General features: G+C 45.3%; 1 protein-coding gene across 1 annotated transcript in view; it reads left to right on the top strand.

Moving 5' to 3' along the window:
- tusc3 (tumor suppressor candidate 3) overlaps positions 1 to 19,790 on the top strand; it is a 390,927-nt gene that overhangs the window by 229,918 nt on the left and 141,219 nt on the right. The window contains exon 8 of the mRNA XM_055635574.1: positions 14,617 to 14,691. Coding sequence (XP_055491549.1) covers positions 14,617 to 14,691 — 75 coding nt within the window. The remainder of the gene's footprint in view (positions 1 to 14,616; positions 14,692 to 19,790) is intronic.

The following is a 19,790-nucleotide window of genomic DNA, read 5'->3' as shown; positions in this document are numbered from 1 at the left end:
TCTTGAAAGATTGAATCTATTTGAAATTCAGTATTTTCATTTGTTCACCTTTGGAAATTATACAATGGTGCAAAGGTATGATTACTTTGGTAATCATAGAAATACATCCACAGTCATTGACGTTAAAGAATCTACTCCACATTATGTACTCTGTCTCTGGAATTAATTATCATAGACAGTACAACATGCAGACACTACTGAGGATGGATTTCCAGGCAATAGTGAAATTGTGGACTCGCATACCCTTAGTGTAGAAGATCAAAAGACATAACATGAAGCAGCAGGCTACCTCCTCGGAGGGTAGCCTGCTTTGAATTTGAAGGATTTTACTCTGAAAAGCAAGAGGAGCAGTTATTTATACAATGGATTGTGGAAATCTAAATCTGTGAACAGTTTCTAAAACAAGCCCGTCGCCTTTTCCAGGACTGACCCAAAAGCCTTCTCTGCCTCATAGAGTCTGAGAGCTATATAGCAAGGAAGCAGGCACTTCGGCCCAACTTGACAATGCTAACTTAGCATTCTGAGATGGTCCCATTTGCCTGCATTTAGCCCATATCCATCTAAACTCTTCCTCTGCATATATCTGTTCAAATATGTTTTGGAAGTTGTAATTGTAATGTCTTCCATAGCTTCCAGGCAGCTCCTTCCTGACACAGTCCACCCTCTGAATGAAAAAAGTTTCCCGTCCCTGAGGTCCTTCTTAAATCTCTCTCCTTTCACCTTGTGGGAAACTAGGAATGATAATGCTGATAGCTTTTCAGGGATATTTGGTACTTCTTTACCCACAGGTGATGTTCAGGAAGATTGGAGGTTGATCAATGTTATAACTTTACTTAAGTAGAGAAGCAAGTAAAAGCCAGGGAACTACAGGCCGGTGAACGTGACATCATTGGTAGATAAGTTTATGGAAGCGGTTCTGAGGTACAAGATCTATCAATATTAAGATAAACGGTGACTGATTAGAGACAGTTAGTAAGGAATTTTACTTGACAAATTGCATCTCACAAATTGGTCAAAATTGTTTGAAAGGTTATCTAAGAGGATTGAAGAGATCAGGACTGAACGGTGTCTATATGTTTTTTAGCAAATAGGCTTATCGTGAAGTTGAGATCACATAGAATCAAGAAAAACCTGGCAAATTCGATGCATAATTGGGTTTATGGTAGGAAGTATGGTGGAAGGTTATTTTTTGGATGGAGGTCTGGGATTACTGGTGTGCCACAGTGATCAGTGCTGGGTCCATTGTTGTTTGCCATTTATTTAAATGATTTTAATGAGCTTGTACAATACAATACAATACAATACAATATTTATTGATACGTTTGCTGATGACATCAAAATAGGAATTATGATAGACACTAGATCAGCTACGAAAGTGAGCCAAGGAATTTCAAATGGCGTTCAATTCAGATAAGTGCAAGATGTTACATTGCGGGAACTAAAACCAGGTTAGGACTTTCAAAGTGACCGGTAGGGCCCTGGGGAGTATTGTACAACCTAGAAGTATAAGTACATACTTCTCTGAAAAAGGTAGACAGCGTGGTTAGAATGGCGTGTGTAGGAAGGAACTGCAGATGCTACCTTGAACCGAAGATAGACACAAAATGCTGGTGTAACTCAGTGGGACAGACAGCATCTCTGGAGAGAAGGAATGGGTGACATTTTGGTTTGAAACCCTTCTTCAGTCCGAAGAAGGGTCTCGACCTGAAAGGTCACCCATTCCTTCTCTCCAGAGATGCTTCCTGTCCCGCTGAGTTACACCAGCATTTTGTGTCTATCTGTGCTTAGAACGGCACTTGTCATGCTGGCCTTCATCAGTCATGGTGCTGAGTACAGGAGTTGGATCTTTATATTGTCATTTTACAAGATGTTGGTCTGGTTGCACTTGGAATATTGTGTACAGTTTTTGTTATCCTGCTATAGGAAAGACATAATTAAGCTGGAATGAGCCCAAAGAAGATTTACAAGATGCTGCTAGGATTTGAGAGACTGAGATATATGAAGATAGACAAAAATACTGGAGAAACTTAGTGAGTGAGGCAGTATCTATGGAGCGAAGGAATAGGTGACGCTTCGGGTCGAGACCCTTCTTCAGACTGATGTATAGGTTGGGGGGGGTGAGGGGGGGGGAAGAAGAAAGGAAGAGGCGGAGACTGTGGGCTGTGGGGGAGCTGGGAAGCGGAGGGGAAGGAGGGAGAAAGCAAGGACTACCTTCTTCTTTGTGCGTATGGCGTGCACAGCCTAAAGTTGTAGGACAACTTGTTCTATTTGATCTTATTTGATTGTGCACGCCGGGTTGATTGCATTCGTCGAAACAGGGTGGACCACGTGAAGGTTGCAATCTTCCACCCCAAGGACTACCTGAAATTGGAGAAGTCAATGTTCATACCGCTGGGGTGTAAACTACCCAAGCAAAATATGAGGTGCTGCTCTTCCAATTTGCAGTGGGACACACTCTGGCCATGGAGGAGGCTCAGGCCAGAAAGGTCAGATTTGGAATGGGAGGGGGAGTAGAAGTGCTGAGCCACCGGGAGATCAGGTTGGTTAATGCGAACTATACGAAAGTGTTGGGCGAAGCGATCGCCAAGACTGCCCTTGGTCTCACCGATGTAGAGCAGTTGACACCTAGAGCAGCGGATGCAATAGATGAGGTTGGAGGAGGTGCAGGTGAACATCTGCCTCACCTGGAAAGACTGCTTGAGTCCTTGGATGGAGTTGAGGGGAGAGGTAAAGCAACAAGTGTAGCATTTCCTGCGGTTGCAAGGGAATGTACTAGCGGAGGGGGTGGTTTGGTTAGGAATTAACAAATTGACCAGGGAGTTATGAAGGGAGCGGTCTTTGCGGAAAGCCGAAAGGGGAGGAGATGGGAAGGTGTGGCCTGTTGGAGGTGGCGAAAATGTTGGAGTATCTGTTGTATGTGACGGCTGGTAGGGTGGAAGGTGAGGACAAGGGAGACTCTGTCCTTGTTACGAGTGTGGGGATGGGGAGTGAGAGTGGAGCTACGGGACATAGAGGAGACCCTGGTGAGAATCTCATCTATAGACGAAGAGGGGAATCCCCGTGCCCCAAAGAATGATGCCCTTGTTTCGAACTCCTCATCCTGGGTGCAGATGCGGCATAGATGGAGGAATTGGGAGTAGGTGTAGGAGTCCTTACAGGAAGCAGGTTGTGAAGAAGTGTAGTCCTGATAGCCATGGCAGTCAGTGGGTTTGTAGTAGATGTCGGTCAGTAGTCTGTTATATGCGATGGAGAGAGTGAGATCAAGAAATGGTAGGGAGATGTCGGAATTGGTCCGGGTGAAATTGAGTGCTGGATGGAAGTTAGTAAGATGAAGTTAGAAATGGATGAAGTCAGTGAATTCTGGATGGGTGCAGGTAGCACCAATGCAATCGTCAATGTAGCGGAGGTAATAGTTTGCGGATAGGGCCACGGAATGCCTCGAACAAGGATTGTTCAACTTACCCTACAAAGAGGCAGGCATAGCTGGTGCCCATGCATGTGCCCATAGCTACGCCTTGGATTTGGAGGAAATGGGAGGAGTCAAAGGAAAAGTTGTTGCAGGTAAGGACCGGCTCCGCTGAGCGGAGGAGACTATCAGTAGACGGGGATTGGTTGGTTCTGCAGTCGAGGAAGAAACGGAGGGCTTAAAACCCTCCTGGTGGGGGATGAAGGTGTAGAGTGACTGAACATCCATGGTGAAGATGAGGGAATGGGGGCCTGACAAACAGAAGTCATGGAGGAGACAAAGAGCGTGTGAGGTGTCTTGGACATCGGTTGGGAGGGATTTGACCAGGGGAAATAGGATGGAGTCGAAGTGTGTGGAAATAAGTTCGGTGGGACAAGAACAAGCAGAAACAATTAGTCTGCCAGGACAGTCAGTTTTGTGGATTTTGGGGAGAAGGTAAAATCGGGCCATGCAGGGCTGGGGAATGATGAGGTTGGAGGCTTGGGAGGGCAGGGAGCCGGAAATGATGAAGCCAGTGATAGTGTTTGAGATAATGGCCTGGTGCTCGTCTGTGGGGTCATGGTCCAAGGATAAGTAGGAGAAGGTGTCTGAGAGTTGGCGTCTGGCCTCAGACCGGTAGAGATCTGCGCCCCAGACTACCACGGCACCTCCCTTGTCGGCAGGTTTTATCACCCAGTCTGGGTTGTTGCAGAGTGAGTGGAGGGCTGTACGTTCAAGGGGGGGAGAGGTTAGAGTGAGAAAGGGAGTGGAGAAGTTGAGGCGGTTGATGTCTCGACGGCTGTTTACAATAAAAAGGTCTAAAGCAGGTTGATGGCCATGAGGGGATTCAAGAGGAGGGGGTCCGTTGGAGACAGGAGAAGGGGTCATCACTAGGGGGTGAGAACTCCTTCCCATGTAAAAAGCTGTCGATGCGGAGGAGACAGAAGAAGAGCTCCACATCATGGCGGATGCGAAACTCATTGAGGTTGGGAGGGAGGGGAACAAAGGTGAGGCCTCTGCTTAGGACAGACCATTTGGTATCAGAGAGGCGGAGGTCAGGGGGAATGGTGAAAACACGGCAAGGATGGGGTTGGGGCCGGAGGAAGGCAGGTGAGTGCAAGGAGGCCGAGGTGATGTCTGGTAATGGGGTTGTGGGTGGTCAGGGAGGAGGGTGGTGTGAGGACTATAGTGTGGGTGGGGATTCGCTGGGGTCACATGGTACAAGGGGGAAGGGGAAGACCCAGTGGGAACACCCACTGAGGGTTCCCTGTGTTGGGGGGGGGGGGGGGGGGCGGAGCACTATGACCCAGCACAGTCAGACCCCGTGGTGTGAGAGTCTGCAGCGTGGAGATATATGAAGAGGTTGGCAGGCCAGGATTCCTCAGAGCATAGGGGGACTAGCCGCATAAATAAGATGAATGCATACTTTTTTTCTCGGGAAGGGGAATCAAAAAACTGATGGCATAGGTTTAAGTTGATAGATTTAGAAGTGACCTGAGGGGTGCCTTCTTCACACAAAAGATGGTGCACATATGGAATGAACTGTCAAAGAAAGTGGTTGAACAGCATTTAAAATACATTTGGACATGTACATCGAATTTGAAGGATGTGGGCCTAATGCAGGCAATTTGGAGTAGTTTAAAAGGGCATTTTGGTCGGTATGGACAAGTGAGGCTGAAAGGCCTATTTCCATGCTGTATTACTCTATGGCTTTATGGGCCAGGATCCATGGTGTTGGGTTTGCCATTAGGAACCAGCTCATCAGCCACCTCTTTGAACTTCCTGTGAGAATCAGTGTGCATCTCATGACCATCCATCTGGTGCTTGCCAACAACCAGATGGCAACAGTTGTTAGTGCCTATGCCCCTACTTTAGACTCTGAAGAGGAAGCAAAATAGACCTTGGCCTGCTTCGACGAGACACTGTCTAAAATTCCCAGGGAGGATGAGATTATTCTCCTTGGAGACTTCAACGCCAGGGTCGGCTGGGACCAACACCTCTGGAAGGGTACCATAGGAAAGGAAGGCATTGAGAACGACAACTCCAATGGACCTCTGTTTCTCAGCAAATATGCTCAGCATGACGTCTCATCACTAACACCCTCTTTCACCAGAAAAACAAACTAAAGGCATCTTGGAGACATCCACCCTCCAAACAGTGGCATCTCATTGATTATGTCATTGTATGAGCCAGGGACCACCGTGAACTTAGGAGGAAGTGGAGGATTCAAATGAAGCAGATCCGGCCAAGGCTGAACCTTGAAAGCCTGGTGGAAACTGCCACCGAGCAGCGACTTCAGGCTTCTCTTGGGGAAAGCCTCCAACAGGAATATTCTGATGAGATTGAAGGGCACTGGAGCCGACTCAAATCCATCAAATCCTTGGGTGCAAGTCCAGAAAACACCAGGACTGGTTTGACGAGAATGACACAGACATAGAACAGCTCATCTCCAACACAAGGAAAGCCTTTCATGCCTGGCAAAATGATGTAACCTGCAAGGCCAAAAGAGCTGCTCACTCTAGAGCCAAGGCGTCCAGAGCCAGGTGAGGGAGTTTAAGAACTTGGTGGGCAGATAACGCTCTGGAAATCCAGAGACTGAGGCAAACTCAGGTGACACCAGAGGCTTCTTCAGCGCTACTAAGGCCGTCTATGGGGTTTAAGCTACAGCAGCTTAAACCTCCTGCGCTCAAAAGACGACAAAATCTGCTGAAGGACAACGAGTCCATTAACGCCCGATGGAAAGAGCACCAGGAACTCCTCAACCGTGACAGCACAACTGAACCAGACATTACCTACCGCATCCCCCAGAGTCCCATCAGTGAAGACATGGAAGAACCTCCCACTATGACAGAGTTCAAGATGTCATCAAGAGCCTTAAGAATAACAAGGCCACCGGTCCAGATGGGATCTCAGATGAGATCTTAAAGGAAGGTGGACTGGAGTTCTTGTACCACATCCACGCACTACTCCTCAAGGTCTAGGAAAAAGATGAACTTCCCTCAGAACTCAGGGATGCTCTAAAAGTGACAATTTTTAAGAAGGGGGACAAGGATACTACAGAGGCATCTCGCTCCTGTCAACAACAGGCAAAGCCCTTGCTCGTGTCCTCGCAAACTGACTTCTACCACTGTCTGTGGAGGTACATTGTGCAGAATCACAGTGTGGCTTCCGCCCATCCAGAGGTACAGCAGAAATGATATTCACAGCACACCAACTCCAAGAAAAATGGCGTGAACAAAGGCAGCCTTTGTACATGGCCTTCATAGATCTGACAAAGGCTTTTGACTTGGCAGGCCGCCAGGCTCTTTAGAGCATACTATCAAGGTATGGTTGTCACTACAAGTACATCAGAATATTGAGGTTTCTACATGATGGCATGTCGGTCACAGTGCTCTGCAACTGCAGCTCTGAGTCTGAGCCTTTCACTGTAGAAACGGGGTCAAACAGGGAAGCATCATCCCACCCACCCTGTTTGTCATCTTCATTGCTGCCACAGGGGATCCCAATCCTCTACCGAACTGACGGTGGGCTCTTCAACCTTAATAGATTGAAGGCCAAGAGCAAAGTCAGTAACGCCACCATCATGGAGCTTCAGTACGCAGACGATTGCGCCATTGCAGCACACTCTGCAGAAGACCTCCAGGGCTTCCTGAATGCCTTTGCCAAGGCATACAGAGCCATCATGGGCCTAGCCTTAAATATCAAAAAGACGCGGGTCATACATCAACCTCCACCCAACCAGCCGTCTACCCAGCCCACTATAAAAGTGGACGACACCACTCATGAAAACATTGACCACTTTCCCTACCTTGGCAGCATTCCTTCCTCAAAAGCTGACATCGATTCTGAGGTCAACCATCGCCTGAGTTGTACCAGCGGAGTCTACGCTAGGCTCAGGAAAAGTGTCTTTGAAGACCGAGACCTAAAGGCTCAAACAAAACTGCTGGTCTACAGAGCCGTTGTCCTCCCCACCCTTTTGTATGAAGCCGAATCATGGACCACCTACAGCAGGCACCTTAGAGCCCTGGACCAATGCCATCAAAAATCCTTACGAAAGATTCTGAGGCTCAGCTGGGAGGACAAATGCACCAACATCAGCGTTTTGGAGGAAGCCAACATGACCAGCATCACCACCACAATAATGCAGCACCAACTTCGATGGAATGGCCATGTCATTCGCATGTCCAACACACGTCTCCCTAAACAAATCCTGTACTCTTAATTGAAGGAAGGCGAGCCCCAGGCGGGCCAAAGAAATGCTTCAAGGACAACATCAAGAACAGTCTGAAGAAATTCCACATCACATCGAGCAACTGGGAGCACATTGCACTGGACAGGTGCTCCTGGAGAAAATCCATGCAGGAAGGAGCTGCACGTCACAAAGTGGAACTACGCCGTGTCGCAGAGACAAAGCGACAGCACCATAAGGAGAGAGAGAAGGGGGCACGAGGACTATCAACCACCGCCAGTCTCCACTGCCCACGTTGCACTAAGGTGTGTGGATCACGGATCGGTCTCAACAGACATCTGCAGATCCACAAGCAGACGACCCTATGGAGAGGAGCGGACGGTCATACTCGTTTCGAGTGACCGCCGATGATGATGATGCCTTAATGAAATAAATGGCCCTCCTATTCTGTTCATGATTAAGCAACATACAATACCAATTGAATAATGCAGTGATAGCACTCAATTATCACACCTACATTACATATAAAGGGAATTTCTGGCTTTTGAATAACATTTTATGCATTACAATTCCCACTCTTCAATTATCTGACGACCAAAACAAATTTTATTGTTTGTTATGTCATTGTAAAATAAAGTAAGGATTTACTTAAATATCTAATTTACTATGCAATTACCTGGAATCATCATAGATAACACTTAAACAAGAATTTAAATGACAATTATATCTGCTTGTGCTGTTCCTGCAATCCAGATGGGAAGATTATAAATTGAAGTCAGATTAATGTTTTTAATTAAAATTGATTCAAATGTTGGTAAAATATAATAACAGCTGTGATCCAGAAGAAAGGCTGAAACTCCCGGGGCAGAAATAAATAATTTGCAGGCGGGATTAAAGAGTCTGTGAAAAGGGGAATAAAAAACACGGACATGTAGGGAGGGGAATAGAAACGATACAATCTACAAAGGGATTGTAAGCATTAAAACCCCTTCTACATTGTACATGCAACTTACCTTTCCATTGTTAAACAGTCAAAATAGTTGCCGTAAATTGTGAGCACTACAAAATATTTTGATTCTGAGTGAGCTTAAGGGAGACGGCTGGTCAGTGCGGACTCGGTGGGCCGAAGGGTCTGTTTCCACGCTGTATCTCTAACTAAACAAAATTTCAAGCATGAATTACTTCTACTCTGATAGAAAGAAAAAGACTAGAATCAAATAGAATGTTTAGACCGGACGGTCACATACTCAAAGCAGAAAGTAAATTCAGCATCTTAGAAAAGTAAATGCAACCAATTAATCCTGAGGTCAGATTCACCACTGAGGGTCAGATCACTCAGTCAGTTGAACAATAATCTGTGCAAGGTGAGTTTTACATATACAAAATTGTTTAACGTATACTCTTAATTTTCTGTGCTTGAAAGGGTCTTTTGATACCATTTTATATTGTGGAGATGTTAGGGTACTGCTTTACAAAGCCTAACTCAAATATGCAAGGAAAATGTTTTATTCTCCTTCACTTTAAATATGTATATAGATATCTATAGAGCAAGTGGTACTTGGTGGTAATGGTAAATATGTGCATGTGGTGTTGCAGCTTAAATTAACATTTAACTTCTGGGGGTTTTTTTAACTAAGAATTTCTATTTTATTCAATTTGAACCTCATAGGTCTTTGTAGAATAAAATTCTGAAGTAGTTTGAAAAACCAATGAAAACTATTTAACAAATATTTGCTCATTTTTAATGCTTTTTACCATGATATTTAAAAATACAGGAAATATGATGGAAATGCAAGAATGTTCATTAAAAGTGTGATTAATTGCATGTAATGCAAATTGGAACTATAGTATCGCAATAATTCATTATGTTTTACTGTAAAGTGCCTTCTTTTATTATTATCAAAGATTATTACTTTCAGTTCATTAATTAGGAGATTTTTTCTGCTATTCCATGTTGTGTAAATCCATCCATTTTTTATGACCTGAAATTTTTAAATCAGGACTACTCTTGCAAGGGTAGATTGTAGAAGCTTGGGTTGTTCTCCATGCAACTGTAAAGGTTGAGAGAGATCTGATAGAAGTATATAAAATGAAGGATCCAGGGAAAGTGGATAAACTGAAATTGTTCCTATTGCCGAAAGATTCAATCGCCAAAGGATGTATATTGACGGCAATTGACAAAAGTGACACAAAATGCATATTTTTACGCCACTGATGGTTTGTATTTGGAGTGTACTATCTGGTAGGGGTGAGCAGGGATGTGGTTGTTTGCACTGATGCAGCAAATCAAAGCATAGCTACATGTTGACTAAAGCTCACTGGAAGGGCTTGTGATCCAAGTGTCCAATCGAGCAATGTACAATGTGAGCATGCTCCCATTTGCAAGCGGAGGCAAATGGGAGCCTGGACAGAAAGGAAAGAATTTTCAAGACATATGATGTGCAGGCAGGGGAGTGAGTGGCTGTTTTGATTTTAGACAGAGCTCAACTGGACTCACTGGGCTACATTCATATGGCAATCAATGACCTCCTTGGCTATTCATAATAATAAAAAAAAGACATTCAAATGTAGCTAGTTTACAAACACAGAAAAAATGCTTCCCCCAGTGTGCACAATGTGCCCAGCCAGCTGCGCTATCTTATTGTATTGGATTCATAGTCAGTTTCAAGTATCTAGTGAAACACTGCATTACTTCAACAATCTCTCAGCTCTTTATCATTGTTTTGCACTCAATCATTGTTTTTGTTTTCGATCATCTTAATATTGCAAATCACTTCTTCCAGTCACAGTGCCCAATCCTTCTCTCTACTGCTCTTGAAAGCCAACTGGGGAACTTTCTTTTCAATTGATCTTTCAGACCACCATTTCACGCTTTCCCATCCGTTCATTTGGCTCCAGGCATGTTCCATTTTATTCTCCTATCTGCAAACAGACAGGGGTGATCTTTCAGATGTGAGGAAGGCAGTTTTACAAATATTTGTAAAACTGCTGATTCATTGCTAAGCTCAGTTAGCTTTGCTGCTCTATCCAAGTGCTATTCATAGTGATAGAGAGTATCACTGGAACGACCATTCAGAATCAGTTATAGCTCAACAAATCTTTTGTAACAAGCACAAATAAGTACTTCCAGCACAGATTGCTGGGTAAAAATCAGCTCCAGTGTGAAATGCATCTTCTTTAACTTTGTATACAGAGGCCAATGAAGATACTCACCACAGCACTGGCTGAATTCATGTGGGATTTTGATAAGAGGGGTGTGGAAAAGATGCAAATAAGATTTTCTTTTTATCAGACAGTTATGGAGCATTTTTCCTTAAAAGGTGGTGGAAGCCATATCTTTAAATACAGAGGCAGATAGTTACTCTTTTTAAGCAAGTAAGTGAAGGGTCACTGTGGTTGATGCCAAATGGAGTAAGTGTCAAAGGCTGAGTAGCCTACTCATGCTCCTAAATTGAATGTGTGTTAATGAAATATAAAGTCCAGCTACTACTATAGTTACTTCAGTCAAGTGTATCTCGAGACAAGTATATATAGTATGTTTCTGTAGTAAGCTGCATATACAGTCAGTGTCAGTGTTAATAAACAAAATGAAAGTGAACAATTTCTGCTAGAAGGAGCTGACTATATATGCAGTTTACTACAGAAACATACTATATATACTTGTCTCGAGATACACTCGACTGAAGTAACTATAGTAGTAGCTGGACTTTATATTTCATTAACACCTATTCAATTTAGGAGCTACTCAGCCTTTGAAACTTGCTCAACCACTTCATAAGATCATGGCACATCTGGTTGTAACCTCTCATTGACATTGGGGGGGGATAATGTCACAGAATGAGAACATTACAAGCTATGAGTAAAGATTCAAGCTAATAATGTAAGAACATCTGATCCAAATATTTGGTTCACTTTAGCTTCAATAAAATGAGTGTTTACATTTGTGTTCTGAATGTGCCTCTTTAGTTAAACAAGGAGCTTGACCCTCATGGTGGAGTGACTTGAGCTGCCTTAATTGGCCTGCAGCCCTTTGACCAATGGCATTACATAAATGTGTTTTTGTCAAGGTCACATTTCTGAACAACAGTGACATAATGGGTTAAATGGTCTCCTACTATCTATATTACTAAAACTCTGTTCTTGACCGGTTTTGGTGATCTGTGCTGTGATTTCCGAGAGAACGCCGCCACCTACGGCCGTCATTTTTGGCCACCTCGCTCAGAGCCCCCCTCTGCCGTATGTGTGCCGAGGATTTTTCCCGTCGATGATATATGACAGAGATATTAATGATTTTACAAAATTCTCCATTCTCTCTGCTGCCCCTGCTGGCGGCAGGGGGGAGGGACTATAAAACCAGGAAGTGGTGTGCCTCAATCAGTGTCTGCAAGCTGGTGGAAGGCAGAGGGTCACGTTTCTCTGAGCTGTGAATAAAACTGAACAAATGTCCACACAACTATGAGTAAGTACCCTTAATGTGGTTTGAAAATGAAAATATGGTTAAAGTAAAAAAGCACTGCCTGCAAATGGTTGTTTGGGTTGAAATAAAAAGTCACTCTCTCTCTCCCCCTCCTCTCCTCTCCCCTCCTCCTCCTCCACCCCCCCCCCCCCCCTCCTCTCCTCCCCCCCCTCACCCCCCCCTCTCAGCACACCACCTCACTCCCTCCCCCCTCTCTCCCCCCCTCTCTCCTCCCTCTCCCCCCCCCTCTCCCTCTTCCCCCCTTCCTCCCTCTCCCCCTCTCCTCCCTCCCCCCTCTCTCCTCTCTCCCCCCTCTCCTCCCTCTCCCCCCTCTCCTCTCTCCCCCCCTCGCTCCCTCTCCCCCCCCCTCCTCCCCCTCCCTCCCCCTCCCTCTCCCCTTCTCTCCCTCTCTCAAACCCCTCTCTCTCCCTCTCTTCCCCCCTCTCCTCTCCCCCTCTCCTCTCCCCCTCCTCCTCCACCCCCCCTCTCTCCTCCCCCTCCCCTCACCCCCCTCTCAGCACACACCTCACTCCTCCCCCCCCCCCTCTCTCCCTCTCCCCTCTCTCTCCCCCCTCTCTCCCCCTCTCCCTCCCCCCCTCCTCCTCTCCCCCCTCTCCTCTCTCCCCCCCTCTCTCCTCCCCCCCTCTCCTCTCTTCCCCCCTCTCCTCCCCCCCCTCTCCCTCCCCCCCCCTCTCTCCTCTCCCCCCCCCTCTCCTCCCCTCTCTACCCCCTCTCCTCTCCCTTCCTCCCCTCCCCCCCTCCTCCTCCCCCCTCCTCCCCCCCTCTCTCCCCCCTCCTCTCTCCCCTCTCCTCCCCCTCCCCCCTCCCTCTCCTCCCCTCCCCTCACCCCCCTCTCAGCACACCACCTCACTCCCCCCCTCTCCTCTTCCCCCCTCCTCCTCTCCCTCTCCTCCCTCCTCTCTCCCTCCCTCTCCTCCCCCCCCCTCTCCTCTCCCCCCCTCCCCTCTCTCCCCCCCCCCCCTCTCCTCTCTCCCCCGCTCTCCTCTACCCCACTCTCCTCTCTCCTCCCCCCCTCTCCTCTTCCCCCCCTCTTCCTCTCCCCCCCACCTCTCTCCCCCCTCTCCTCCTCTCCTCTCTCCCCCTCTTTTTCTCCCCCCCTCCTCCCCTCCTCCATCCCCTCCTCCCACCATCCCTCCCCTCCACCCCCCCCTCGCCCCTAAACCCCCCCTCTCCCCCCCTTCCCTCCACGCTCCCTCCCCCTCCCTGCTCCCCCCACCTCTCCCCGTCCCCTCACCTCCCCTCCCCCTCAGCACACCCTCTCTCTCTCCCCCCCTCTCCCCCTTCTCTCCCGCCCTCCTCCCCCTCCCCTCCCTCCCCCCCCCCCGCCCTCCCCCCTCTCTCCTCCCCCTTTCCCGCCCTCCCTCCTCTCTCCTCCCCCTCCCCCTCCCTCCTCTCCCCTCTCTTCATCCCCTCCCCCCACCTCCCCCACCCTCCCCTAAACCCCCCCCCCTCCCCTCCACATCCCCTACCCTTCCCCCGCGGGGGGGGAGGGGATAGTTAGTGTGTGTGACGCTGCATGCCCCCTCCCCCCCCCCCCCCCCCCCCCCACGACCACGTTGGGGGAACAGACCCAACGGGTCTGCACTTGGTCTAGTACATACTATAATTTCATGAAGAATAACATATTTAAGAAGATGCAGTAATATTTCCGTCATGTTTTAAATGTTACATTCCAATGCAACTGAGAATGATTCAAATGAATAGAGAGATAACAAATCATCAGAAATAATGACCGAGTCTTTTGATATGTAAAATGTTACCAATTTCATGGAGAACTTGAGTAAGTACAGGTAACAAGTCTTTTGCATGGAAACAAATCTATCGTAAGGGCTTGCATTGTATTTAAGCAGGTAAGAATGGTGCAAGTGGTTGAGGAAAACCATGCAGAGCAATATTTCAGTACAACATCAGAATGCATCAGTTATGGATCTATATACCTATCTAAACATTTACATTTTCCTTCCCAGTCATTTAAACATATGAGATCTTCTGTTCAGTGTTCTGACAGAGCAGGTTTTGTAAAATTAAATTGATCAAGAAATTGAAGAAGCTTTCAAAACAATAACCAGTTCTAAATTGTGTTTATTAACTTTTTTCGTTTTCTTACTTTTCTTCCAAAGTTTCCTTGCCCATTTTCGTGTTTATAGCTGCTTCCTGGCTCCACTAATTTGATTATAAAGGGAGTACCTGTACCAATTAAACTTTATGTAAACTATCCAATTGCAATGTGCTCCCAGTTAAAGAACTGATCAGAGCAACATTAAATGTTTTGTAACGTACTGTGACAAAATCTGTCACAGTACATTACAAAAGAAAAGTACAAGTGGTGTTACTCTCAGCATGATACAAGTGCGTGAAATGGTACTAAATCATGTGCCTGATTTGATCTAGGACAATGACAAAGCATTATTATCAACACCAACAATTTGAATAACATATTAATTAAATATTTTTTATTGTGCTTCATTTCTCCAAATTCTGTTGTTCCCTTGACAACAATCACTGATGCTGCCATCACCATGGGAATGGTGCTTCTGAATGAAGCTGCGACATCCAAAGGAGACGTAGGTAAAAGACGAAGTAAGTTATGACAACTATTTGTATCTTACGATGGAAATATATTTCAAGCGGTAATGTGTGGAATGTCATATGAAACCAAATATTTTTGCCAAAGGATCTAATCTGGTTTAAATATTGGATTTGCTACTGTTACCTATTTTATTGTTCTCATATTTGACTGTCTGGTGTCTGGGAGAGTAATCACTGGGAAATTGCTGAATTTCAACAAGAAAATGTTTTTTCAATGTATTGAAACACTGAGGGAATATATTAGTATTCAATATTCAATTGAGTATTATGATTCATGTGGATTTGTTAAAAAGAGATTCTCTTGACTAATTTGTTCTGATGGAAGAGCATTGAAAAGCGGTTTGGCAATTCCCACTATCAAATATATTAAAGATTACATCAGGGCAAACATATTTGAGCATTGGTGAAGATCTGTGATGGTAGAAAGTGACAGATAGATTGCAGGTCTGTGATACATCTGCCAACAAAGTACATCGCAAGGTTAGGTGAAAGTTCATTCTAACACTGTAGAAAATATTATTGGACTAGCTGAGCTACCTACAGAGAGGGTAGGATCTTTGGGATTTTTAAACGACTGCTGGAAATACTCAGGTTTGGTTGCATCTAATGGAAGTATAACAGTTAAACTTCAGGTCAATACTCTTTATCAGCTGTCATGAAACGTGAACTTTCTTTTGCTTCACACAGGTGTATCCTGGGGTGTGGTGGGGGTATGGGGGGGGGGGTGGTGGGAGTCTGGGTGTGGTGGGGGTCGGGGTGTGTTGGGGGGTATTGGGGATGGTGGGAGTAGGGGGGATGGTGGGGGGGTGTAGGGGAGGGGGGTGTAGGGGAGGGGGGTGTAGGGGAGGGGGGGCTGTAGGTAAGAGGGGTTGTAGGGGAGGGGAGGTGTAATGGAGTGAGAGTGGGGGGGTGGGGGTAGGGGAGAGGGTGTATGTGAGAGGGGGTGGTGTGGGCCCCCGCTCGCAGAACACAGAGCACAGCCTCCGCTCGCAGAACACAGACCCCACTCACAATTTGCTCACTACGCTACTTCAGCTTTATTCTCGCGGCCGGTGATTGATAACAGGTGCCGGAAGGGGCGTCGTGGCGAATAACAGAACAATAACGCTTCTAATATTTCACGGATAGATAGATAGATAGATAGATAGATAGATAGATAGATAGATAGATAGATAGATAGATAGATAGATAGATAGCAGAAGTTCCTCTGAATTATGGCCTCTTATGCTTATTCAATAAAGTCCTTTGATTGGGAAGGAAATGATTATTAGCATTGCAGTATAAGCATAAGCAATCATTTTTTTTCCTTTCACTTTCAAATTTCAGTCTTAGGATCATTTTATCAATATGATCATTAGTTATTGCCATTCTAGACTCTGAAAATTATCTACCGCAAACATGGCATCCCATTCCTATTGTTTGAACTAATTGTTTCCAGAGTGCAGGATAACACAGGTACATGGGTGATCACTGGTTACACAGTCATTAGGCCCAAGGGCTTATTTCCACGCTGTATCTCTAAACTAATCAGGTCAGGCAGCATCTTTGGAGCAGACGGATGGCCGATCCAAAACATTGCCCGTTCATGTCCTCCAGCGATGCTGCCTGGCCCATTGCGTTACTCCAGTATTTTGTGTTTTCTTTTTGTAAAGCAGCATCTGCAGTTCCATGTAAATTCACTAATGGACAGATAAAGCTTGCTCCTTTTGTCTCATATAACCATATAACCATATAACAATTTACAGCACGGAAACAGTCTCTTCTAACCATAAAATCTGTCTTTATCAATACTATTTTCTCACTATCTCCATACATTAATTGCTTGTTATCCAGTGCTTTTTTAAATGTTGAACTCAATTTTATGATAACTGCCTTGCACAAAACCCTGATCTCACCCCTTTTGTGCATACATGGCTTATCTTGATGTTATAGTGGCATTAACATTGTTCATGCCTATTGTCATTGGGACCAAAGGTCACAGTCCATCCCAGTTACTGACAAATGTATGGTTCATTTGCGCGGTTTCCTTACAATTCAGCACTTCATTCCTTGCATCATTATGGTATGCAGGGGTATTTTATTTCCGACAATGTAGTATCTAAACTGTATATGCTGTTCTATGCCTGACAACCTTCATCCATGCAGCCTTTAAGAATGACATTCTTTTGCATTATTTTTGTGTCCAAAATATAATTTATGCCCTTATTCCTTTTTGAACAAAAAAGCCATTTCCATTTTAATTGTGTCCAAAGTACACTGCCTAAGAGATACTTATCATCAGGGTTTTGCTTTACTGATTATAATTTTGTATTTACTCAAGCACCCAAACATGAATTTAGATAGTACAGATATTCTTAAATTTTAACAAATTAAAATTATACAGTTTACAGGAGCTACTTCCTCTCAGAGAACCTGTCCCACTTAGGCGACATTTTCGGAGAGTGCAGGAGACTCTGCGCTCGCCTCATGATTGCCACATGGTCACCACATGTTCGCTGGTGGTCTCGGGTGAGTCTCCTTCATGGTCGCAAGGAGTTCCCGCATTCTGGGAACTAGTCGCGGCCTCAGTATGGTCGCCGCAAATTTTTCAACATGTTGAAAAATTTTCTGCGGCCAAAAATTGGTCGCCATGGAGAAAATGGATAATCCTGTAGTGGTAGATGTAGTGGTAGTGGGGTCGCCATGTAGTTATGGGTAGTCGATGTAGTCGTAGATAGTTTTAGTCAATCACCTTTGCTGACCGGTAATATTTCATTGGCTCATTGGGAAAAAAAAACGTAAGCATGTGTTTTCAGAACCAACGACTGGTAATGTTAAATGCCCTCCAAACTTCACAGCTGTGTATCTCTGGCTTATGAAAAGTTGGCTGGCTTCTTAAAAGTGTTCCCACTCCTTCTCCTCCCTTCTCCCCTCTCCCCACATCCCCCTCTTTTAAAGGACTTACCGTACACTGTGATAGCCGTCTTAACCTTCCTGTTCATCGCGGTGTGTGTCTGTATCACCTTGGCTTTGCACCGTGTGAATTTCAGACAGCGCTCACCCCCGCTTTCCCTGGCCCCGCCTTTGCGATCTGTTTGTGTGTGTGTGTGTGCGTGTGCGTGCGTGCGTGTGTGTGTGTGCGTGCGTGCGTGTGTGTGCGTGCGTGCGTGTTCCACTCTGACATTCGCCGTTCCCGTTTTTTTCAGGCCAGTGCCATGAACTTGAAATTCTCCAGCAGTCCGCTGAAAAATCACCTAAGTAGGACAGGCCCTTTAGGCGGTGCCTGATAGTGTGGGTGGGCTGATTGTGAGGTGGTGAGCTCTCTCTGATGCTTAAGTAAAGCTTTTATATGTTCTGGATTATGGACAAGATTCTCAATGTCATCCTGAATGCTGCTTCTTCAGTTTAACTGGTCATGCACCAGAGATTCCCAGGATTCAGTGGGGATGTTATGTTTTTAGAGTTATAGTGAAAAAATCATTGAGTCATATAGCGTGAAAACAGGCACTTCGGCACAACTTGCCCACACCAACCAGGAGTCAGTACTTTAGGAGCTATCCTAAGAAATCACATGTATAAATTCATTTCCAGGATAAATGACTCTAAAAATGTAATTAGTGTGGCCTTGTCAAACATAAGGGTTGGCACTACACGCTACGAATCCCAGCTGTGGAGACACTGGTATCGTTGTCTCGTTGTAGGACATTAATCATTCTTTTAATCTGGATGTATTGTGTTTTTTTTTAATATAATTTATGATGCTTTTATAAGTGATATACTAAGATTTTATATGTACCTTATGATATTTTTTAATATGCAATGCAATTTTTCTGTAGTGTTGCCCCTTGTCTGGACCTCGAGTCCGTAATAAAGTTTATTATTATTATTATGTCCCATCTGCACTAGTCACACCTGCCTGGATTTGGCCTAAATCCTAAACCTGTCCTATCCATGCACCTATCTAAATGATTCTTATACATTGCGAGAGTACCAGCCTCAGCTACCTTTACCAGCAGCTCGTTCCATACATCTACCACCATTTGTGTGAAAAGTAACCCCTCAGGTTCTTATTAAATTTTTCCCCCTCACCTTAAACCTACCTCCTCTAGTTCTCGATTACCTACTCTGGGCAAGAGACTCTGTGCATCTACCTGATCTATTCTTCTCATGATTTTGTACACCTATAAGATCACCCTTCATTCTCCTGGACTCCAAGGAATAGAGACCTAATCTGTTCAACCTCTCCGTAGAGCTCAAGCCCTCGAGTCCTGACAACATCCTCCTAAATCTCCTCAGCACCCTTTCCAGTTTGAGAGTGCCTTTAAGTAGCTTTGAGTTTATCCCTAAATGTTTTCTTCTTGTACTAGTACTGTTTTTCCAACTAAATGAGCAGTTGCTTTTAATATGCTGAACATACTCCTGCGAACACTTTATATAATCCCAGGCATCATGATGCTCTAAATATCCAAATTCAATTCATAAGCATCTGCTTCATCCAACTCCTTGCATGAGAATATTTGAGAGGAGTGAGATTCCTCTCCATGGTACTTGCTGATAGTTCTCTGCCTTTCTTTTCAACTACAATCCAGCTTTTCAGTTGGTCAAAGGCCAGAGAAAGACCTTCCCTTCTACAATTAGTCATTTGAAAACAGAATCCCTGACATCTGGAATAAAAATATGAAATTCTGAAAATCATGCAGTACTCTGTGGATAGAGAACTAGTTAATGTTTCTAATCAATAAAAGTAGCACAGTGAAAAAGCCAAAGGTAGATAAAAATGTTGGAGAAACTCAGCGGGTGAGGCAGCATCTATGGAGCGAAGGAATAGATGATGTTTCGGGTCGACACCTGAAGAAGGGTCGCTACCCGAAACGTCACCTGTTCCTTCGCTCCATAGATGCTGCCTCACCCGCTGAGTTTCTCCAGCATTTTTATCTACCTTCGATTTTTCCAGCATCTGCAGTTCCTTCTTAAACAATGAAAAAGCCAGCATGTTTTCAGTCGCAGATAGAAAGGAGTGGAGAAAATAAAGGTAGGGTGGAAATCAAGGTCTGAAGAAAGTTCTTGACCCGAAACATCACCCATTCCTTTTCTCCAGAGATGCTGCCTGT

This window comes from Leucoraja erinacea, chromosome 1, assembly GCF_028641065.1.
Source record: "Leucoraja erinacea ecotype New England chromosome 1, Leri_hhj_1, whole genome shotgun sequence".
NCBI lineage: Eukaryota > Metazoa > Chordata > Chondrichthyes > Rajiformes > Rajidae > Leucoraja > Leucoraja erinaceus.
The sequence above is the reverse complement of the archived record's forward strand: the minus strand, read 5'-3'. Positions and strand labels throughout refer to the sequence as shown.